The sequence below is a fragment of the Salvelinus namaycush genome, chromosome 32 (genome assembly GCF_016432855.1).
Source record: "Salvelinus namaycush isolate Seneca chromosome 32, SaNama_1.0, whole genome shotgun sequence".
Lineage (NCBI taxonomy): Eukaryota > Metazoa > Chordata > Actinopteri > Salmoniformes > Salmonidae > Salvelinus > Salvelinus namaycush.
In genome coordinates this window covers 453,031-473,579 of record NC_052338.1, presented here as the reverse complement: position 1 = coordinate 473,579, position 20,549 = coordinate 453,031, and the positions used below count along the sequence as shown (strand labels likewise).

The 20,549-nt window shown below is 41.2% G+C and overlaps 1 protein-coding gene across 1 annotated transcript in view; it reads right to left on the bottom strand.

Annotated features, from left to right (window-relative positions):
- Nucleotides 1-2,161: 2,161 nt before the first annotated feature.
- Nucleotides 2,162-20,549, bottom strand: part of LOC120026741 (plectin-like) — a 158,080-nt gene continuing 139,692 nt past the window's right edge. Inside the window, exons 27-33 of the mRNA XM_038971463.1 lie at nt 20,358-20,496; nt 19,655-20,011; nt 19,323-19,406; nt 19,119-19,223; nt 18,328-18,426; nt 10,918-14,268; nt 2,162-10,560 (exon numbers count right to left, since the gene is read on the bottom strand). Of these exons, the coding sequence (XP_038827391.1) occupies nt 4,198-10,560; nt 10,918-14,268; nt 18,328-18,426; nt 19,119-19,223; nt 19,323-19,406; nt 19,655-20,011; nt 20,358-20,496 (10,498 nt within the window). The 3' untranslated portion in view covers nt 2,162-4,197. The remainder of the gene's footprint in view (nt 10,561-10,917; nt 14,269-18,327; nt 18,427-19,118; nt 19,224-19,322; nt 19,407-19,654; nt 20,012-20,357; nt 20,497-20,549) is intronic.

Genomic DNA, 20,549 nt, shown 5'->3' with positions numbered 1-20,549 from the left:
AAATATCAAATATAGTTTAGATGAATTTCAAAATTCAGTAAATCCATGTGGTTGGTGCATGATGCCCTGTACAAAACAGTGTTTAACACATCTGCAAGAAAAACATAAGCATGATAACCATCTGAGACAATATTTTGTGCTTTCCACTTGATTAGCATACTACAGGGGTGGACTGGGACCAATCCGATTGTTATTGGGCGACTAAACGTATCCATTGTGCCAGTATTCATGATCTAGTCCGTGTGTTATCATCCAGTGTGTTTGTGTTTCTCTGCTAGAGATTATGTTTCTCAGTCTTTAAATCATAATTTAAAAAAAAATCAGATATGCTGTGCGAGCACACATAAGCATACACTTCCTAAAATAATTTGTAGGACTTGTAGGAGACTAAATTCTACCACTAACCACGTTTTCATCCACAGTTTTTATGCGAATAAAGTCATACTGTATAAAAACAAATCACGACAGTTGTGACGGAAACAGGAAGTTTCGGTACAATTTTTTGTACGTTTCGGTACAATCATTTGTTCATTTGACATGGTGCAACCTTTTTGTGTGGATAAAATGAATTATGCTAGAAATGGTGGTGGAAACTCCTTTATGATCAAATATGAATATAATAACCATTATATTGGGCTCCCGAGTGGGCAGCGGTCTAAGGCACTGCATCTCAGTGCTAGAGGCGTCACTACAGACCCTGGTTTGATTCTAGGCTGTATCACAACCAGACGTGATTGGGAGTCCCATAGGGTGGCGCACAATTGGCCCAGTGTTGTCTGGGTTTGGCCGTGGTAGGCCGTCATTGTAAATAAGAATTTGTTCTTAACTGACTTGCCTAGTTAAATAAAGGTGAAATAAACATCAATGTAAATTTGGAGTTGTGATGATATGGTGTGTGGTCCTCCCACTACAACTCGGGAAACCATGCAATTTATTAGGCTACAGATTAAATAATTTATGATGAACTTCACAAGGTGGTGAAAGTGCACAGTGATGAGTTTGATGCTCCTTCCAATAAATATCGAGGGTCTTATTCTGGTGACATGATGATCGATGCTTGACGGCCGTTTGACAAATACAAATATTCTCGCTCTAATTCATAGTAATCTCATAATGTAGACTAGCCTGCCCATACAGCCTACTCTCACTGTATCTGCGAGCTGTTGGCTAGAGAGCACGTGCCAAGACTCCGGTAGGCACATTTGCTATTTAATGCAACGTTTTTTGTGACAAAACTATCGGTAGAGTCAAAAATGCAATGGAAATAGATTGAACTTTAGATTTTTATTTGGTACATGAATAAAATGAAGGTACATGAAGGTATGAAGGTACATTTTGAAGTGCATATGAAGGTACATTTTGGGTGCATATGTCATCATGCACTGATTTGTATCTGCAAGAAGTCAGTTTGGTGGAAACACCACTGGTGGGAAAATGCACATATTTTCTTCATGCTGATTTTTTAATATTCACATGAGAATCTGTCACCAATTGGATGGAATAGTATCCCCTTTTCTAACACCTCATTTGACACTGTTAACAGTAACATCAGTAAATGACAAAAGGATTAGATAAGATGTAAAATATGTGGCTTAATTTCACTTGTGCTGATGTAAAGACAGAAGAGTTCCACACCTTTGTATTGTATTATTGTCTGTATCATTAAATCATTCAGAAGAATTAGAAAGCTATTAAGAGCAAGTGAGTTGTGTATAGTGTTTTGTGAGTACAATAAATTACTGGAGGTGACAACTGTCTAAGAGCAATGCATTCAAACCTTAAAATACTGATTCTCCAATTACATCCATAAAGCCCTTATTCTTGTGTTGAATTCCACTGAATTAAAGCTACAGTGTAACTTATTGGGAGAGCTGACAAAATACACATAGAAATGTGAGTTATATATCTATCATTCTCATTGAAAGCAAGTATAAGAAGCGTTAGCTCTGTTCAATGTGTGCTATTTCTATGCTTTCCATTCTAAATTTTCTTTTTTGCATCTTTTACTTTCGGTTTTGTACACCGGCCTCAAACAGCTGAAAATACAATATTTTGGTTATGAAAAATATATTTTGCAGCGGTTTACATGGTACAATGATTTTCTACACAACACTTCCTTGTTTTGTCGAATAAACTGAAATTAGGCAAATAATTATACATTTTAGCAACCAGGTAATGGTGGAGCGATTTCTGCATAGTGCATCTTTAAATAAAGATCTGTTTGGAGTGCAAAAATCTTCACTCAAACATAAAAAAATACTCAAAAGACATTGCATTTCATATTGATACCTCATAAGTTTATTTACATTCTTAAGGTGTTAACATTCAAATACAATGTCACCCTTTCAATACACCATTTTAACCATGCCTGATAACCCAACTTTAAAGTACATCCTTCAAACCATTTTAAAAGGCTTCACAACGAAAAAATGGATGCAACTATTTATATTGCATCTTTTCAACCAAGTTTGTACAACATGCAAAGCAAAAATAAAATGTATCATATGAAAATATAATGAATATTGAGATAGAACATGACAATTTACAAAGGAAAGTACTTCTAAGGAAGAAAAAAAAACAAGCAATTGTGTTGGGAAATATGAACACTGGTTCACGAGGCAACAAGTGACGACGCTAAAATATATTTTCCAAATATGTAGAATACAGTCAGTAAAGATTGTCTTATACATTTCAAAACTGAATAATTTTTTGTGATAAACATTTATTTCAATCTTAGCCTTGTACAAATGTTCTTAGTTTAATCTAGTGAAATAAAAGGGTATTGATGCGGTATGAATACTGTATGACGGCCATGAACTTGGGAAATACCTGATAATAACCATATCATTTTTCCAGTTGTGAATCACTCAATTTACAGTATTATTCACACCTTGTTGTCTGTGCAACCCTTTCATGCATTGAATATGCAGGCACTAACAAAAACATTACAATACAGGTGGTTAAGGCTGTTACCATATGAGATCAGATATATTAGTATGCAGGTGTAAGGTAGAAGCAAGGCAGTACAATGATTCATTATATTTTGCATTTAAACATCAACATCTGCCTTTTCAGAGTTATTTGTTAATAATTGTCTGAAAAATAAAAAGGCTAAAATGAATTATGTAAATGTATCTCGGTGTAGTCTTAAGTGTGAACGTTAACGTTTATTTCAGCTAAGTTCTTCGTTTTGACTTGAGGGTCTCAGGAAAACATAGGCTTCAACAAAATGAAGAAAAAATGACTTTAAGATTTGTGTCTGGCAAAAAAATTAAAATAATAATAGAAAAGATTTAGTCACTTCTTTTTCAAAAAAAATCTAGAGAAGCAATGGTTCTGCTGAGAAGTTATTTCAGCTTGAGATGAGACCAGGGGTGTCCAATGGAGTTTCATGGTGATGTGGGGCATCTTTTACTTCAAGTGTGTTGGTCCATGTTTTATTATGTTGGGATTGCCATCCTTGGAATGCTCTCTCCATAAGGATGCTTGACTGTATAAAGACTGCATAGTTTTAACTGTTTGGTAGTCCATTGTATATCACAAGCAGGGGATAGGTAGAATCCAGACATTGGCACAGTGTAGCCGAGATACGAAAATATTTTGAAGCTTGGTTTTCTTGAAGCATTTGCTCCAGTGTTATAATAACTCATTGTTCTGTGACTCCTTATTCTGCTCTGCAGATTGGAAGCTTTTGTATCTATTTCTAGATATTCTAAATGTCCTCCTACCAAATAGTTTAAACAGCTTTCACATCTCATTTGGTTTGCTATAAAAATGGATACTTTAACCTAGATACTTTCTTTGATGGAATTTAATAGAATCCAAATATAATTTTAATCCAGGTCAGAAAATGTTAATTACAATTAATAACAAGCTGACTTAAAAATAGAACATTTTCAATATGTCTAATATTGAAAACGTTATTATCAATATCATTGTAGTTGCTAAAAATAAAAATATAGTTTGAATACAGTCAGCTCTTCTGTATGTAAGCATATAAATAATGCAAAAAAAATTGACTTCTCAGACATAATACAAAAGAGAGCAACTTAAAATGTACTTTGAAAATGTAAAACTGAATAAAATATTGACAAAATTAACTTAAAGCCAGCTAAAATATTTACAATATATTGCTGAAAAGGCCCATAATAACCACATGCAGAGCAGAATAAAGGTAGACTATTTTTATAATAAGAATTAGGCAACTGGGGAGTAATTGGTTTGTATTGTGGTAAATATTCTCTCTTCAGAACTGCAGTTCCTGCCCATTGCTAATGATGTCAGGGCCTGTGCTAGCACATCCATGCTATGTCCGCTGTGTGATCCTGCATCATATCTGCGCCCATAGCTTGTGGAGCTGAAGGATGAGGAAGAGAAATTAGTGGAGAAGCCAGAGCCTGTGGCATCAAAGCTCCCTCGTCTGGAGCCTGACCTGGAGCCAGTTCTTGAGTCGGGCCGGGAACCGGATGCTGACCCAGAACCGCTAACACTGTAAGGACTGTAAAGGCCTTTACTTGACTGAGAAGAGCCTTCCAACAGACGCAGACCAGAACCCTCCTCAATCATGCTTCTATCCATGGCATCCTTGTATGAGATCTTAAGCTTCGTCTTGGGGCAGGTGAGGTATTTGGAGTATCCACTGATATCCCGTAGCTTCTGTGCAGTACGTGCATCTAGGGTGCCCTTGTTGACAGCAACGTCCAGTGGAACTCTGCCATTGACCTCTGGTTCTATCAAACCACCAGTTAGATATTGTACTTCTAGGAATCTCTGACCCGCCTCAAAGTACAACCACCCCTTTTTTAATGCTTGTGCAGCAGACATTTTTGTTTTGGTTCGGGGATCCTCAAATCCATTGAAGGCCTTCTGTGCCAGGTTGATTCGGTCAACCATGATCTTATCCACAAGTCCCATGTTCACTGCATCTGCAACTGAGAATTTCTCTCCAGTGTTTGGATCAATGATGCCACCAGTGGAAGCCTGAGCCTCCAGCAATCTTTGACCTGTGATATTGTCCACAAGATTTCTGTGCATGGCTTCTGTGACTGACACCTTATCCAATGTGTCAGTATCCAGTATTCCAGCCACAGGGCCGGTTTCTTCTGTTGGGTCATTCCATATTGTTGCTGGGGGTTTGATAGAGGGGGCTGAACTATTGGAGTGAGATGATGTGGACCCAAAGGAGGATGACCTAGATCTGGTGCCACTTATGTTTCCGGACAGCATGTCCGCAAACTCTGTGATGGACAGAGTGCCAGCACGGTACTGATCCAGAGCAGACTGGTCAATGAGGCCCTTTGTGGTGGCATCATCAATATCATACTGTTGGCCAGTCCTTCTATCAATGATCATGGACTTCACAACACCATCAGATGAGGAGATAGTAATCTCCTCCCACTCACACTCCTGCTCTGCAAGCTCCGTGTAGGTCTGGTGATCTATAAGTCCTTTGTGATATGCCTCATACACAGACATCTCTTTGCCTGTCTCTGGGTCAACAATGACTACTCTACGTTTACGCACAGATGATTTGGAGGATGTCTTCCTCTCACGTTTCTTTTCTTTTAACAGCAAAAGTGCAAGTCCAGTTTCCGGGTCAATCAGGCATCGCTCCATCAGCTGCAGGTAAGTGAGGTTCTCCTCAGTGTTAGGGTCAAAGAAGCCTTTAGTGTCATCAGATGGGTCTGTAAGAATGCCATTCATCTCCTCATCAAACAGACCACGTGTGTAGGCCATCTCAACTGGCAAGCGGTGACTCTCTTCTGGATCAATGATCCCACCAGTGGCAATTTGGGCTTCCAATAGTCGAATGCCGTGGTCTTTCAGAATGAGACCCTTTTTCATGGCCTGGAATAGAGAGATGGTCTTGCCAGAGTACGGATCCCTGTAGCCTGTAACGGCACGCTCAGCAGAGATGAGCTTGTCTTTGAACTCTGAACCAACGACTCCCATTTTAACAGCTTCACCAACATTCAGCTTCAGGTTCTTTATTGGGTCAATTATATATCCTGTTGCTGCTTGAGCCTCAAGAAGTTCAAAGGCTGTCCCGGGTCTTATCATGTTCTTTTTCATTGCTTGGTAGATTGACAGGCGGTCTTTGCTAGATTCTACATATACTCCGGCAATGCAGCTTGTGCCCTCAAGGTACTTCTTCACTTCTCGGCTGACCTCTTCTACTGAGATAAGGCCTTCAGTGAGATCATTGTATGTCTTTTGGTCAATAATCTGCGAACAAAGCAGCTCATCCAAGGTCACTTTCTTTCTGAGACCCTTAAAAAGCAGCCTTCTGTCTGCCATTGAAAGTAATCGCAGACCACTCTCTTTATCGACTTTGCATCTCTTCAGCAGTTGGGCATAGGTCTGTCTCTCCTCTGTGGTTGGATCAACATAACCTTTTACATCACAGTTTGGATCAGTGATCCTGTCATATGTTTCCTTATTGATGTACCCGCGTTGCATGGCAACATCTGTGGGAAGGTGGAAGTAGTATTCTGGATCCATAAGGCCTCCAGTGGAAGCCTGGGCTTCAAGGAGCCTCAGGGCATAGTCCTCAGGAACAAGGTATTTTTTCATCGCTTGGAAGAGAGAGATTACTTTTCCACTGTAAGGATCCTTGTAGCCAGTGACTGCCCTCTCGGCAGAAAGAAGTTTGTCATGGATTTCAGGGCCGACTATCCCTTTGCGCACAGCCTCGTCAACAGTTAGCAATTCATCTTTCACAGGGTCAATGATGAATCCTGTTGCTGCTTGGGCCTCCAGGAGACTGGTAGCAAAATCAGGCTTAATGAGACCTCTCTTCAATGCCTGGTAAATACTGACCTTAGAGGGGGAGTCTGAGAGGATTCCAGCAATACTGCCAGTGCCAAACAGATACTGCTTTACAGATGGCATTTCCATAACCTCACGGATAGTTTTCTTCTCTTGCTTTAACAGATTGTATGTTTGAAGGTCGATAATGCGAGAACTGTAGAGCTCCTCAATAGTGACTCTTCGTCTGATCACATCACAGGACATGCTCTGCTCTACTTTCAGTATCTCCCTTTGTTCAATGATTTCAATGACGATGATGATCATTCTCTCCTTTGTGATTTGCCCACGGCGATACTGTTCCAGGAGCCTTAGCTTTTCCTCCTCAGGGAGCAGGTTTGACATCATGACATCCCATAGGGTCATTACCTTCCCTCCATAGGCCTGATGAGGGATATCCACTTGACTGTTACTCAAGTCTGTCTGTGCCTGTTCTTCTGTGTATACGTAGGACTTTTCCACTGGATTTTGAGCTTCAGCCTTTGATAGTGGCAGGAAGCACAGACCGGTATCTGGATCTCTTATGCATTTCTCTTGCAGTTGTTTATAGGTGTAACTTTCATTAGTGTTGGGATCAACGAAGGCTTTGATATCCCCTGAGGGGTCAGTAAAGGTCTTAGCCATCTGCTTATTGAAATAGCCACGTTGGAAGGCCACATCATTTGGAACACGGTGGCTGCTGACTGGGTCAATAATCCCTCCTGTGGCCATCTGAGCTTCCAACAGGGGAATGGCATGTTCTCGTAGCACAAGCTCCTTCTTCATGGCCTGGAAGAGGGAAATAATGTTGCCTGTGTATGGATCTCTGAAACCAGTCACTGCTTTCTCAGCTGAAAGAAGTTTCTCATGAACCTCAGGACCAACAACTCCTGCTTTCACAGCATCATCCACAGTGTACCTCTGGTTTTTAACAGGATCGATAATGAAACCAGTTGCTGCTTGTACCTCGAGTAATGCAAGACCTGTATTTTGTCTCAATATATTTTTCTTCATTGCTTGATAAATGCTAACCTTTTCCTTTGAGTCACCCATATAGATGCCTGCAATCTGTCCATCTGTTCCTTGCAAGTATTTCCTGACTGAGTCCATGTCACTGATTTCTTTCGGTTTCTTTTCGCCCTGTTGGAGTTGATCATATGTAGCTTTATCAATTATTTTGGATTCAAACAATGAACTGGCTGTGACAGGTACTCTAAGACCTTTAAAGCTGGCCTGTTCTTTTTCCTGTTTCTTGGTCTCCTTTTTATCAACCATTGTGACAAGGATTGTAATAATTCTTTCAATAGTCACTGTTCCAGTTCTGTACTGTTGAATCAACTCGAGTCTTTGTTCCTCTGTAATATATTCAGAGTTTATGATCTCCCAAATAGTGACTTTCCTTCCTTTGAAAGGTCCATACTGCAGCTCCATTGTTGCCTGATTCAAGGCATCTTTGATCTGGAACTCAGTGTATTGATGATCCTCTTTTGACTTTTGTTTCTCTTTTGACTTTTGAATTGCTTTCTCTGAGAGCGGAAGAAATGGAAAACCAGTCTCTTTGTCAGTGACACATTTTTTCATGAGTTGTACATAAGATGCATTCTCCCACATGTTAGGATCAAAGTATACTTTAGTTTCATCAGTGTTGTTGCTCAAGGTCTTGTTCATTTCTTCTTCAAAATATCCACGTTTACAGGCAACATCATGTGGGATGCGATAACTTTTGACTGGATCAATTATACCTCCAGTTGCAAGCTGAGCCTCTAGCAGACGGATACCCTGGTCTTTCTTAATAAGGTCTTTAAACATTGCCTGAAATAGGGATACATTCTTTCCAGTGTAGGGATCTTTGTAGCCATTAACAGCTCTCTCTGCAGACAGAAGTTTTTCATGCATCTCTGGACCAACAAGACCTGATTTAACAGCCTCGTCCACAGTGAGCTTCTGATTTTTGACAGGGTCAATTATAAATCCAGTCCCAGCTTGAGCCTCAAGAAGAGTCAATGCAGTCTCGGGAGAGAGCATCTGTTTCTTTACGGCTTGATAGAATGGTATTTTCTCCTTGGTTGACTCAACGATCACTCCAGCAATGCTAGGTGTTCCTCTTAAGGCTTTCTTAACACACTCCATCTCAGAGATTTCAATGACAGTTGTTTTGCCATTATGCAATTTGTTGAACAAGTCTTTATTGATGATATTTGATTCTAGAAGTTCAGCTGCAGTGACAGGAGTCCTCAGACCATCAAACACAATTTCATTATTCTTCTCTTTGTCTTCCACAACACTAATGACAATTTTGATACATTTTTCTATTGTGATTTTTCCGGTCTTATACTGATGAATCAGATCCTTCCTCTGTGGCTCTGTAAAATACTCTGAGTTAATGATTTCCCAAATGGTCACAGTCTTTCCTTGGAATCTTCCAAATAGAACAGAGATATTTGCTTTAGTGAGTACATCTTTAGTCTCTTCAGTTGTGTAGGTCTTGTCACTTTGTGCAGCGTTCTCTGTGATTGGTAACACAAGTAGGCCTGTCTCTGCATCTGAGGTGCACCTCTCCAATAGTTGCTGATAAGTGAGGCTCTCCTGAGTGCTTGGGTCAATGAATAACTTTGAGTCAGCAGTAGGGTTTGATAAAGTTCTGTTCATCTCAGAATCCAATTGGCCCTGCTTATAGGCTGTCTGGAGTGGTACACGGTGACTATTGACAGGGTCAATTATTCCACCAGTTGCAATCTGAGCATCCAGAAGTCTAACGGCCTGGTCTTGTTCAATCAGACCCTTTTTCATGGCCTCAAAGAGTGAGATTTTGTCTCCAGTATAAGGATCTTTGTAACCAGTAGCTGCTTTTTCTGCAGAAAGCATTTTGTTATGGAGTTCTGGACCTATTAATTCCTCCTTTACAGCTTCATCCACAGAGAGCATTCTGTTTTTCACTGGATCAATGAGGTACCCAGATGCTGCCTGAGCTTCAAGGAGCATTGTGGCAGCACCAGGAGAAAGTTTATTCTCTTTCATGGCCTGATACACACTCATTTTCTGCTTGGCTGGGGTCAAGACTCCGCCAACACTATTCTTGCCTTTGAGACATGTTTTCACCTTCTCGGTCTTGCTCAGGTCTTGCACTGTGGTTTTCCCCGTTTTCAGCTTGTCAAAGTCCGTTTTGTTCAGTATACCAATGTCATGGAGCCTGCTGGCAGGAACCTTGTCCCTAATCCCATCAAAAGCAAATGGTGAATCTTTGTTTTTCTTTGCACCATCTACTACTTCAGACCCATTGAATACTTTATTTGTAGTCCCCACCATTGTCATTGCAATTAGCTGATCTTCAGGGACCTCATCAGTTTGAATCTCCCTTTCTTTAGTGTGGGGTGTTACTGATTTTTTAGGTGTAGAAAGTTGCTGCAGCTTCTCACGAAGCTTTGTATTCTCCTCATTCAACAAATTCTCTTGTTCAAGCCTTTTATTTTCAAGATCCTGCATCTCTTTCTGCTTATTGCATATCTCCTCCTCAGCATCCTTCTGCTTTTTCAAAACGGCATCCATGGTAGCCTGGAGTTTCTTCTTCTCCTGTTCCATCTGCTTCCTTTGATGATCCTGCTCATCTTTGAGGGCTTTGGCCTTCTTGACCTCATCCTCAAACTGTTTCTCAAGCTTATTTTTCTCTTCCTCAATGAGCTTTTCTTTTTTCAGCAACATTTCTTTTTCTGTCAGGATAGTCTGCTCAATAATTATCTTTTCCTTTTTAATTTGTTTTTGTTGGGCATTGGCCATCTAATTTGGGAAAAAAATAAAGAGAAAATTAATACAACTTTAAAGACATTTTTGCACATTGTCTTAACATTCTATTACAAAATATGAATATATAAATATTATATATTATATACGACACGTAATATTCTGAAATGTATTCGAAATCGGTTTCATTTGAAAAGCATTTGCCGGAAAACACAATTTAATTTACAAAACGCGGCAACATTCGGTTCATGAGCTGGACACTATTATTGATGACAGTCTCTGCAATTCACATGAATTAGGTGATTTGGATCTCCTTTATGTGTTAGTGCTTTTGAGAAGGTTATGGTTATTTGCAAATGGATTTTCACAAGGTTATTTTACATTGCACTATACCTCTTTAGACTTAGTCTGTAGATCTGCAGCCTCTTTTTGTAATTTCTCCTTTTCTTTCTCAAGGTCAGCTATGGTTTTACATAAATCATCAGACTGTTTGCTTCTCTGTAATCTCTGCCCCTCCAGTTTATCTACAATGACTTTTTCTGAAGCATTTTGCTCTTTCTCTTGGAGACAAACTCTGATCTCATCAGCTTGTTTCTTGAATTTCATGGCCTCCTCCTCTGCTTTGGACTGAGCATCACTGAGCTGTGTCACCCTAAGCTTCAATTTCTCTGCTTCTGCAGTTGTTTCACGCTGCCTCTTGCGCTCAGCCTCTAGAGATTTTTGGAAGCCCTTTGTCTCCTCATCAAGACGCTGCTGCATTTGCTGCTTGTCCTCCAGGAGTTTTTGGGCCTGCTCCTGAGCCTTGTCCTTTTGTTTCTGGAGCTTCTCTGCCTCAGCTTTCAGTTTAGTTGCTTCTTGGATAGCTTGCATATTCTCCTTCAGCATTTTGTCAGCAAGAGCCCTCTGTTCGGCAAGCTCGGACTCTGCAATCTGTCTCTCTCGGGCTGCCTCCTGAGCTTCTAAGCTTAGCCTGGCAGCATCCTCTGCTAGCTTCTTCATGTTCTCAGCTTCCTCTTCCAGGAATTTCTGAGCATTAGCTTTGTCTTTACTCATGAGACGTTGATTCTCATTCTCAATTCTAAGCTTAAGTTTGACCAGCTCCTCCATCTGGACCTTGACCTTAAATAGCTCATCCTCAACTTGAACTTTCTGCTTGACTGCATTGCTAACTTCATCCTTCTGGCGCTGAAGCTCCTCATCTAAAACATATTTCTGCTTATCAGTCTCATCCAGTCGCAGTTTCACCTTTGCTAGCTCCTGCTCAACTTGTGTCTTCTGCTTCAATGTTTGTTGAGCTAGCTTTTTGTGCTTGGCCATCTCTGCGTCTGCCTGCTGCTTCTGTTTCAGAGCAGAAGCCTCAGCTTCTGCTCGCTTTGCAGCCTCCTGCTCTGCTTCCTTCTTCAGTCTCTCAGCATCCCCCTGAGCCTTGGCCTGTTTGGCAGCCTCAGCTTCAGCTGCTTTCTTCTGTTTCTCAGCATTCTCTGCTTTTTGACGGAGTAAAGCAGCCTCTTTCTCAGCTTTCTCCTTGGCCTTCTCAGCTTCTTGTGCACGTTTCTTAGCCTTTTCAAACTCCTCTTTGAGCTTGCCCTGGGAAAGATTGTCCTCTTTCTGCTTGACCAGAACATCCTGTGCTCTCTTTTCTGCATCACTACATTTCTGTGCAGCCTCTTTGGCTAGAATAATCTGTTTCTCTGTTTCTTTGTCAGCATTGTCCTTCTGCTTGTTAGCATCGGCAGCAATCGTTTTGAGGCGCTCAACCTCTTTCTGAGCTGCATGGCATTGTTGCGCTGCTTCTTCCTCTGCAGCAGTGATCTTTTTAACTTTCTCTTCAGCTTGCTTTCTTTTGTTCTCCTCCTCTAAAGCAAGCTTTCTGAGTTTCTCTGCCTCTTCCTCAGCCTTGACTCTGTTCTTATGTGTCTCATCTGCAATGCCTTTAAGCTTGTTCAACTCCAATTCAAGATCCAACTTGCCTGTTGATGCAGTCTCAAAGTTTAGTTTTAGGATGCGAATCTCCTCCTCGACCACCCTCCTCTGCTTAAGAGTTTCCTCTACAATCTTCTTCTGCCTCTCCAATTCAGAATCAGAAGTCTTCATAAGCTGGGTGATCTTTTCATCAATGTCTTGCTTGTGCTGTTTTGCTTGGTCTTCTAAGACCTTTCTCTGATAAGCCTCATCTTCGGCTTTTCTCCTAAGTCTCTCATTTTCTGCCTCTTTATCCTTCAGGGCAATCTCAGCTTCAGTTTTCAGGCCAATTGCTTCATTAATGGCTGCCAGTTTTTCCTTGAGTATCTTCTCAGCCTCTGCTCTTTGCCGAGCCGCATTATTCTCCGCTACCTGCCTCTGCTTCTTTGCCTCTTCAGCGATTGATCTCAGCTTAGTCGCCTCTTCAGCTAGTTGCCTCATTTTTGATGCCTCAGACTCGAGGAGATTTCTGCTTTTCTCTGTTGTAGACATGGTGTCCTTCTCAGCTTTCAACTTCAGCTGAAGAAGAACTTCCATTTCACTTCTCACTTTGGCCAGTTCATCTTCTAGCTGTTTCCTTTCTTTTACTGCAGCATTCACCTCATTTTTCAGGCGCTGGAGCTCTTCATCCAATAAAGACCTCTGTTGCTTACCATGGTCAAAGTCAGACCTTAGGCGAATTAACTCTTGTTCTGCAGAGAGTTTCTGCTGTGCTGTTCCCTCTGCCAATTTCCTCTGTTTATCCAGCTCCTTCTCTGCCATTTCCTTTTGCTTAAGAGCAGCCTTTTCAGCCTTAGCCCTTTTCTTTGCCTCTTGCTCAGCTTCCTCTTTCTGTTTCTCTGCTTCCTCCTGAGCCTGGCTCTTCTTGTGGGCTTCTTCCTCAGCCTGGAGCCTCAAACGGAGTGCCTCATTGGCTTTCTGCCTCCACTTCTCAAGCTCCTTCTCTGCTTCCTCCCTGGCTTTGTTGGCATCTTCTTGTTGCTTCTTGAGATACTCTGCCTCTTCCTGCAACTGAATAACAGTGACCTGTTCTTGTTTCAGCGATGCCTCAAGCTTTACTGCCTTCTCATTAAAGGACATACGTTTGGTCTGCAGTTCGGTGGTGGCACTCTTCTGTGCCACCTCCTCCGCAACCATGACCTGCCTATGCTTCTCCTCTTCTGCCTGTTTCATGCGCCTCTCTGCCTCTTCAGCATGCATTTTGAACTTCTGCAACTCATCCAGGGCCTTCTGCTTTTGCTTGGCAGCTTCTTGTTCTGCCTCTGTTTTGCGATTCAGCTCCTCCTCTGCGTTGCGCTTTTTCTGAGTCTCTTCATTCACCTGCTTGCGAAGCTTCTCTGCCTCCTCCTGAGTAACTTTCCTCAGTCTCTCAGCCTCGGCAGCCATGTCCCTGAGCTGCTGAAGTTGGGCCTCAGCTGTGGCTCTTTGCTTTATGGTAGTCTCTAATTGGATTCTGATGATATGGATCTCCTCCTCCATCTTGGTACGACTATACAGTGCCTCCTCAACCTGCTGGCTCTTGGTTTGGATCTCCTGCTCTGACAGGTTCTTGAGTTCGTGCAGCTCCTGCTGTATGTTGTGCTTCTGTTTCTCAGAATCTACTTTCACAACCTCCCTCCTGCTGACCTCTTCTTTCATCTTCAACTTGAGTTCCTGGGCTTCTTGTTCCGCTTTAGTGATAGCTTTGATGTGTGCCTCAGCTAACTGCCTTTGTTTGTCTAATTCAGCCTGCATCTCAGCCAACTTTTTTCTCTCCTCCTTCTTTAGTATTTCAGTAGCTGTCTGTATTAGTGGAAGCAAACAGAAAAGGGTAAAACAATGTTAAGTATTACAGTGTTCGAATATAAATGTTTGAGCTGTTTGAAATACTCAAAAAAGTTAAATGTTTAAGTACATCTAGGTACACATAGAGTGGGGTCCACAATTATTGACACCCTTGATAAAATATGAGCAAAAATGACCGTATAAAAGAAATAATTCAAATACTGATAGCTACAGTGCATTCGGAAAGTATTCAGACCCCTTCACTTTTTCCACATTTGTGACTCACCTGGATTCGGTCTTATGTAGCAAAAGGTGAAATTGTGTTTTTTACATTGGATAAAAGTAGAGACTCAGAGCTACAAAATGGTATATCATACACTGCATTTGAGGAACAATGGGAAAGTAATTCTGCTTTGAAAGTTGATCAACTTGTAAACTCACTTTTGAGAAAATCACATTCAAATGTTTTGATATCTAGTGACGAGCTCTTCTTTGTGTACACCAATTCAGCATTGTTCACACCCTCTTAAGCTTTAGCCCCACCCATCTCGTTTCGCTCTCGGAGCGCACACTTGACGCTCTGGCTGATGATTTATTTACCTCTGGATAACATGAAAACAGCCGTTACTGACACCGGCCATATTCAACGGGTGTTGTACAAACGTCACGTAGCGTAAGCTAACGAGCCAGCCAGCTAACATTAGCTAGTTAAGCAACAATGAACAAAGTGCCAACAATGCCTTACATTAATAAAAATATACATATATATTTAACCTTTATTTAACTAGGCAACAAACTAACTAAGAACAAGTTCTTATTTACAGTGACGGCCTACACCGGCCAAACCCAGACGACACTGTGTGCCGCCCTATGGGACTCCCAATCACATCCGGTTGTGATACAGCCTGGATTCGAACCAGGGTAGTGACGCCTCTAGCACTGAGATGCAGTGACTTAGACCACTGCGCCACTCGGGAGCCACATTAGGCTCTAACTAGAAAAGCAAACAGCTCTGGGAAATGAATAATAATGTCCGCTAGGGAGCCAGCCAGCTAACGTTAGCTAGCTAGCTAACAGTACACCTTAGCTTAAGACATATAGCTAGCTAAACAATGCACCTAGCTAGGTAAACAACATTTAAGATCACACATATCACATAACGTTAGCAACAAAGCCAGCCAGGTAACGTTAGCTGGTTAAACAACAACAAACAAAGTGCCAACAATGCCACAGTGCTGGGAGCTAACCAACCAGGTCCAATGTTAGCTAGCTAACATTAGGATTTAACTAGAAAATAAAATGGCTCTGGGAAACAAATAATAACGTCAGCTAGGGAGCCAGCCAGCTAACATTAGCTAGATAGCTAACAATACACTTTAGCTTGAAATGAAACCACTTTCTGTCAAAATTACAAACGTGTAATATCTGAAAATGTAGCTAGCTAACGCTAGAGTATCTTACCTGTATACATCATCATGCCTGATGGACGTGTCTCCCTGTCTCAGCCAATCATGGCTAGTGGTAAGGTTGCTCGCTTTTTCTGTGGCTTAACCAACAAGGCTCATCATTTAACAATTGTTTTCTTATTTACAGATGGAATGCAAGTTTGTTATTAAGGCACATGAAAATGCACATGTTCGAGAAGGCCTTTCTGCCAAAAAAACACATTAGTTACACTTAGTTTCCTGAATCGGGACAAATTTTGTTACGTTACAGCCTTATTTTAAAATAGATTTTTTTTTAAACTCAGCAATCTACACACAATACCCCATAATGACAAAGCGTGAACAGGTTTTTAGAAACTTGATTGATTCAAATGATTGGACATGATTTGGTAAGGCACACACCTGTCTATATACAGTCCCACAGTTGTCAGAGCAAAAACCAAGCCATGAGGTCAAAGGAATTGTCTGTAGAGTTCAGAGACAGGATTGTGTCAAGGCACAGCTAAGGGGAAGGGTACCAAAACATTTCTGCAGCATTGAAGGTCCCCAAGAACTGAGCAATTGTGGGAGAAGGGCCTTGGTCAAAGAGGTGACCAAGAACCCGATGGTCACTCTGAAAGAGCTCCAGACTTCCTCTGTGGAGATGGGAGAACGTTTCAGAACGACAACAATCTCTGCAGCACTCCACCAATCATGCCTTTATGGTAGAGCGGCCAGATGGAAGCCACTCCTCAGTAAAAGGCACATGACAGCCGCTTGGAGCTTTCCAAAAGGCATCTAAAGGACTCTTAGACCATGAGAAACAAGATTCTCTGGTCTGATGAAACCAAGATTGAACTCTTTGGCCTGAATGCCAACCTTCACGTCTGGAGGAAACCAGGCACCACACATCACCTGCCCAATACCATCCCTACGGTGAAGCATGGTGTTGGCAGCATCATGCTGAGGGCTTGTTTTTCAGCGGCAGGGACTGGGAGACTAGTCAGGATCGAGGGAAAGATAAACAGAGCAAAGAGAGAGAGAGATCCTTGATGAAAATCTGCTCCAGAGCGCTCAGGATCTCAGACTGGGTTAAAGGTTCACCTTCTAACAGGACAACAACCCTAAGCACACAGCCAAGACAACGCAGGAGTGGCTTCGGAACAAGTCTCTGAATGTCCTTCAGTGGCCCAGCCAGAGCCCAGACTTGAACCCGATCTAACATCTCTGGAGAGAACTGAAAATAGCTGTACAGCGATGCTCCCCATCCAACCCGACAGAGGTTGAGAGGATCTGCAGAGAAGAATGGGAGAAAATCTCCAAATACAGGTGTGCCAAGATTGTAGCGTCATACCCAAGAAGACACGAGGCTGTAATCACTGCCAAAGATGCTTCAACATAGTACTGAGTAAAGGGTCTGAATACTTATGTAAATGTTAAATTTCCATTTAAAAAAAATAATACATTCGCAAACTTTCTAAAAACCTGTTTGAACTTTGTTATTATGGGGTATTGTGTGTAGATTTATGAGTAAAAAAAATATTTTCTACATTTTAGAATAAGGCTGTAACGTAACAAAATTGGGAAAAAGTGAAGGGATCTGAATACTTTCCGAATGCACTGTATATTGTATGCTAAAAAAGTTCTAATGTTTTTGAGCATATCATGGTTGTCAATAATGTCAAACCCTTGATGTATTTCAAATGAATAAATATGTGTTATCTAGGGACAGAAATGTTTGCTATTTTCTTTGAGAAAATAATCCCAAACTTAATGTATGGCTCACATAGTGAGACTTTACATTGCAACAACAATATGGAGATCTTGAATAGCATAATGCAGTTGAGGTATTTTTCCTTGCTGTCTCTTGTAGTAACCATTTCATCTTTCATTACTAAGATCAAATAAGAATCAATCAAAGAACACTTTCAATGTACCGACTTGGCTACTACTCTTGAACTTTACCTTGGACTAAGATCGTATTATCTTTAACCTTCAAATTCAATCCACCATGTTTTAAAATTGGAAATAAACTTGAAAGGACAGAAGCAGAGAAATAATAATGTGCAAAGACCATGCAAAGTGTATTACCCACAGAGGCTAAGCTTAAATCGAGTTGATCAGTACATTTTCAATTTTTAGGAAAAATTCTGAGCACCTACACGGCCACGTACAGAAGTTTGTAAAATGCAAAAAGCTACTGTACGTAAGCAAGCCAATCCCAATTACTGACATTTACTGCATAATCTAATCCTACTTTTATGCAAGATATTGTGGAAGATATATTATTTGAATAATAAGAGATAAGGTCCAAAAATAGGGATTTGATGTCTTCACTATTATTGTACAATGTAGAAAATAGTAAAGAATTAAGAAAAACCCTTGAATGGGTAGGTGTTCTGACTGGTACTGTATACTGACAAGGATATGTTTGATTTTCCATAAAGAGAGTGTTTTATAGTAACTGTTGTTATAGCCTGCGTATGTGAGTCTGTTTGTGCCATCATGCCACTCCTTGACATGCCAAACAAAATGTTTGGCATGGAAAAGAGTTGACATGATAGCACAATCAGATCTTGGACCAGGATATTGTCGTTATGGTTAGTGGATAAGCAGGGAGCTGCTGCCTATTTTCAATCTGTCCCTCAATTACCTCCTCATCCTCAAGTCGGCGCTGTGTCTCCATAATGAACTTGATGTACTGGCTGGTCAGAGTCATCAGTTCACTGTAGCGGGTTCTCAGAGTCACATACTGAAAGACAATTCCAGATGTTTAAAGTCCTGAATCAATCGTGAATAATGATCATACCCCCCAAGACATGCTAGCCTCTCACCATAACAATAACAGGGGAGGTTAGCATTTTTGGGGGGTATGATATTTATGCCTATGTAACTTTCTCACTCATCATTATTCACGACACATTCAAGATTATCCATAATCATGGTAGCATCCACATTAATGTAGAAGTGTTAGAAACATTCTTATTCTTATTTACAATAAAAGTGACTCCAAAATGACACAAGACATTATTTACCATTCATTTCTATTGGGCACAAAATAATCTGAAACACAACTAAAACAAACAGCAAATGCATCCAACAAGTTTGTAGAGTCACTAGCTTAATGTAATTATTGTGTGCTAGGAATATGTGGCCAAATACAACATTTTTACTTTAATACACATATAATTTGTCCCAATACTTTTGGTCCCCTAAAATGGGGGGACCAAAAGTACAAAACGTGCTGCCATTTCTAAACGGTTCACCCGATATGGATGAAAATACCCTCATATTAAAGCTGTCAGTCTGCACCTTTATCTCATAATCATTGTTTAATTAAAACTGTACCAATACTTTTGCAGCTCACTGTAATTGTAAACAACTTTAAAGCTACTGAAGCTATAAAAGACTATGAAATAAATTCCCCATGTCTATATGACCTACCTCTTGGATGATATTGTCAGATGCACACTCCATTTTGGTTTTCTTTAGGGGCGAAGCCATAGGTGCCATCAGAGCTTTGTACGTCACCAACTGAAGCTCATAGTCCTGGGGAAAACACATTGACATAATATACAAATATTATTGATGCAACAAATCCCCATTTACATAATCTTATTTTAAGTGACATCTGATCTGCATACGCACCTTGACCGCATCAATATATGACCTTGCATGTTTTTGACACTCCTCAACCTTATCTTTGTTTTTCTCGATCTCTTCTAGGAGTTTCTGAAATAATAAAAGATTGTCAAACTGACAAACCGAGTCTTGATAAGGTAACATTGCATTCCATCATCGAGCTAAGAAGCTTCATCTCCCCTATTTGTAATGGAAGCCTCCTGATACCTTGTCCTGGGTGCCTCACATCGATGGTGGATGAGGTGAGTTTCCCTGTTACTATGTAAAACACTGAGCATTTAGGTAGAAAAGCGGTATATAAATCCAATCAATTATTATTATTATCAGTTGTACAGTACCTTCTCCTGTGCCAACTGCTGCTTGAGGACCTTGCTGTCACCGATGGGCACAGCCTGGATTTTCTCCTGCCTCTGCTTGGCATCATTGAGCCATCTGATGAGCCAGTCATAGCTCTCGTGGTAGGAGTGCATCTGCCTCCCCAGCAAGTCCAGCTCGCGTTGGCGCAGGTCTATCTGGGCGAACACGGCCTGCCAGCGCTCCTCTAGCACAGCCACTACTTGGCGAAAGTGTTCCAGCTCGGCATCGTGCTCGCTGTGGACCTGCGTCATCCGCTCGTTTACGACCATCGCCTTCTGCAGTTCCTCCTGGAGAGTGTCGAACGTATTCTGGTCATCCTCGGCCTCGCCAAGCATTGTCTACCAGAGAGAGAGAGGGAGAGAAAGAGAGAGGGAGAATGAGAGCGAGTGAGAGAGTTAGAGAAAAAGAGCGAGAGAGTAGACAGAGAGAGAAAGCGAGGGATATATATATAAAGAGAGAGAGAAAGCGAGATATATATATATATATATATAGAGAGAGAGTTAGAGAGAGAGAGAGCGAGCAAGAAAGAGGGGGAGAGAGAGAGCAAGAAAGAGGGGGAGAGAGAGGAACATTGCTACAAATGCATAGAAATCATTAAGTCACTGTCTGATAACCAGTCCATATGAAAGCATTGTCTACACACCAACGGATAGAATGCAGTTCATTCTAACAGAGATACTGTACCTTTAGCTGGGTGCGGTAGTTCTCCACCTCTTTTTCGTCTGTTGGCATCTTATTGACATCACGTAAACGGGCTTCGTACTTTTTGAGGGTGTCCTCTACTCCCTTTGTGCTGCAGATCACTATGTCGATGGCTTGCAGTCTAAACAAGGAGTGGTGTATAGTGTTAGCTGTGTGTGTATTATGATTCAGATA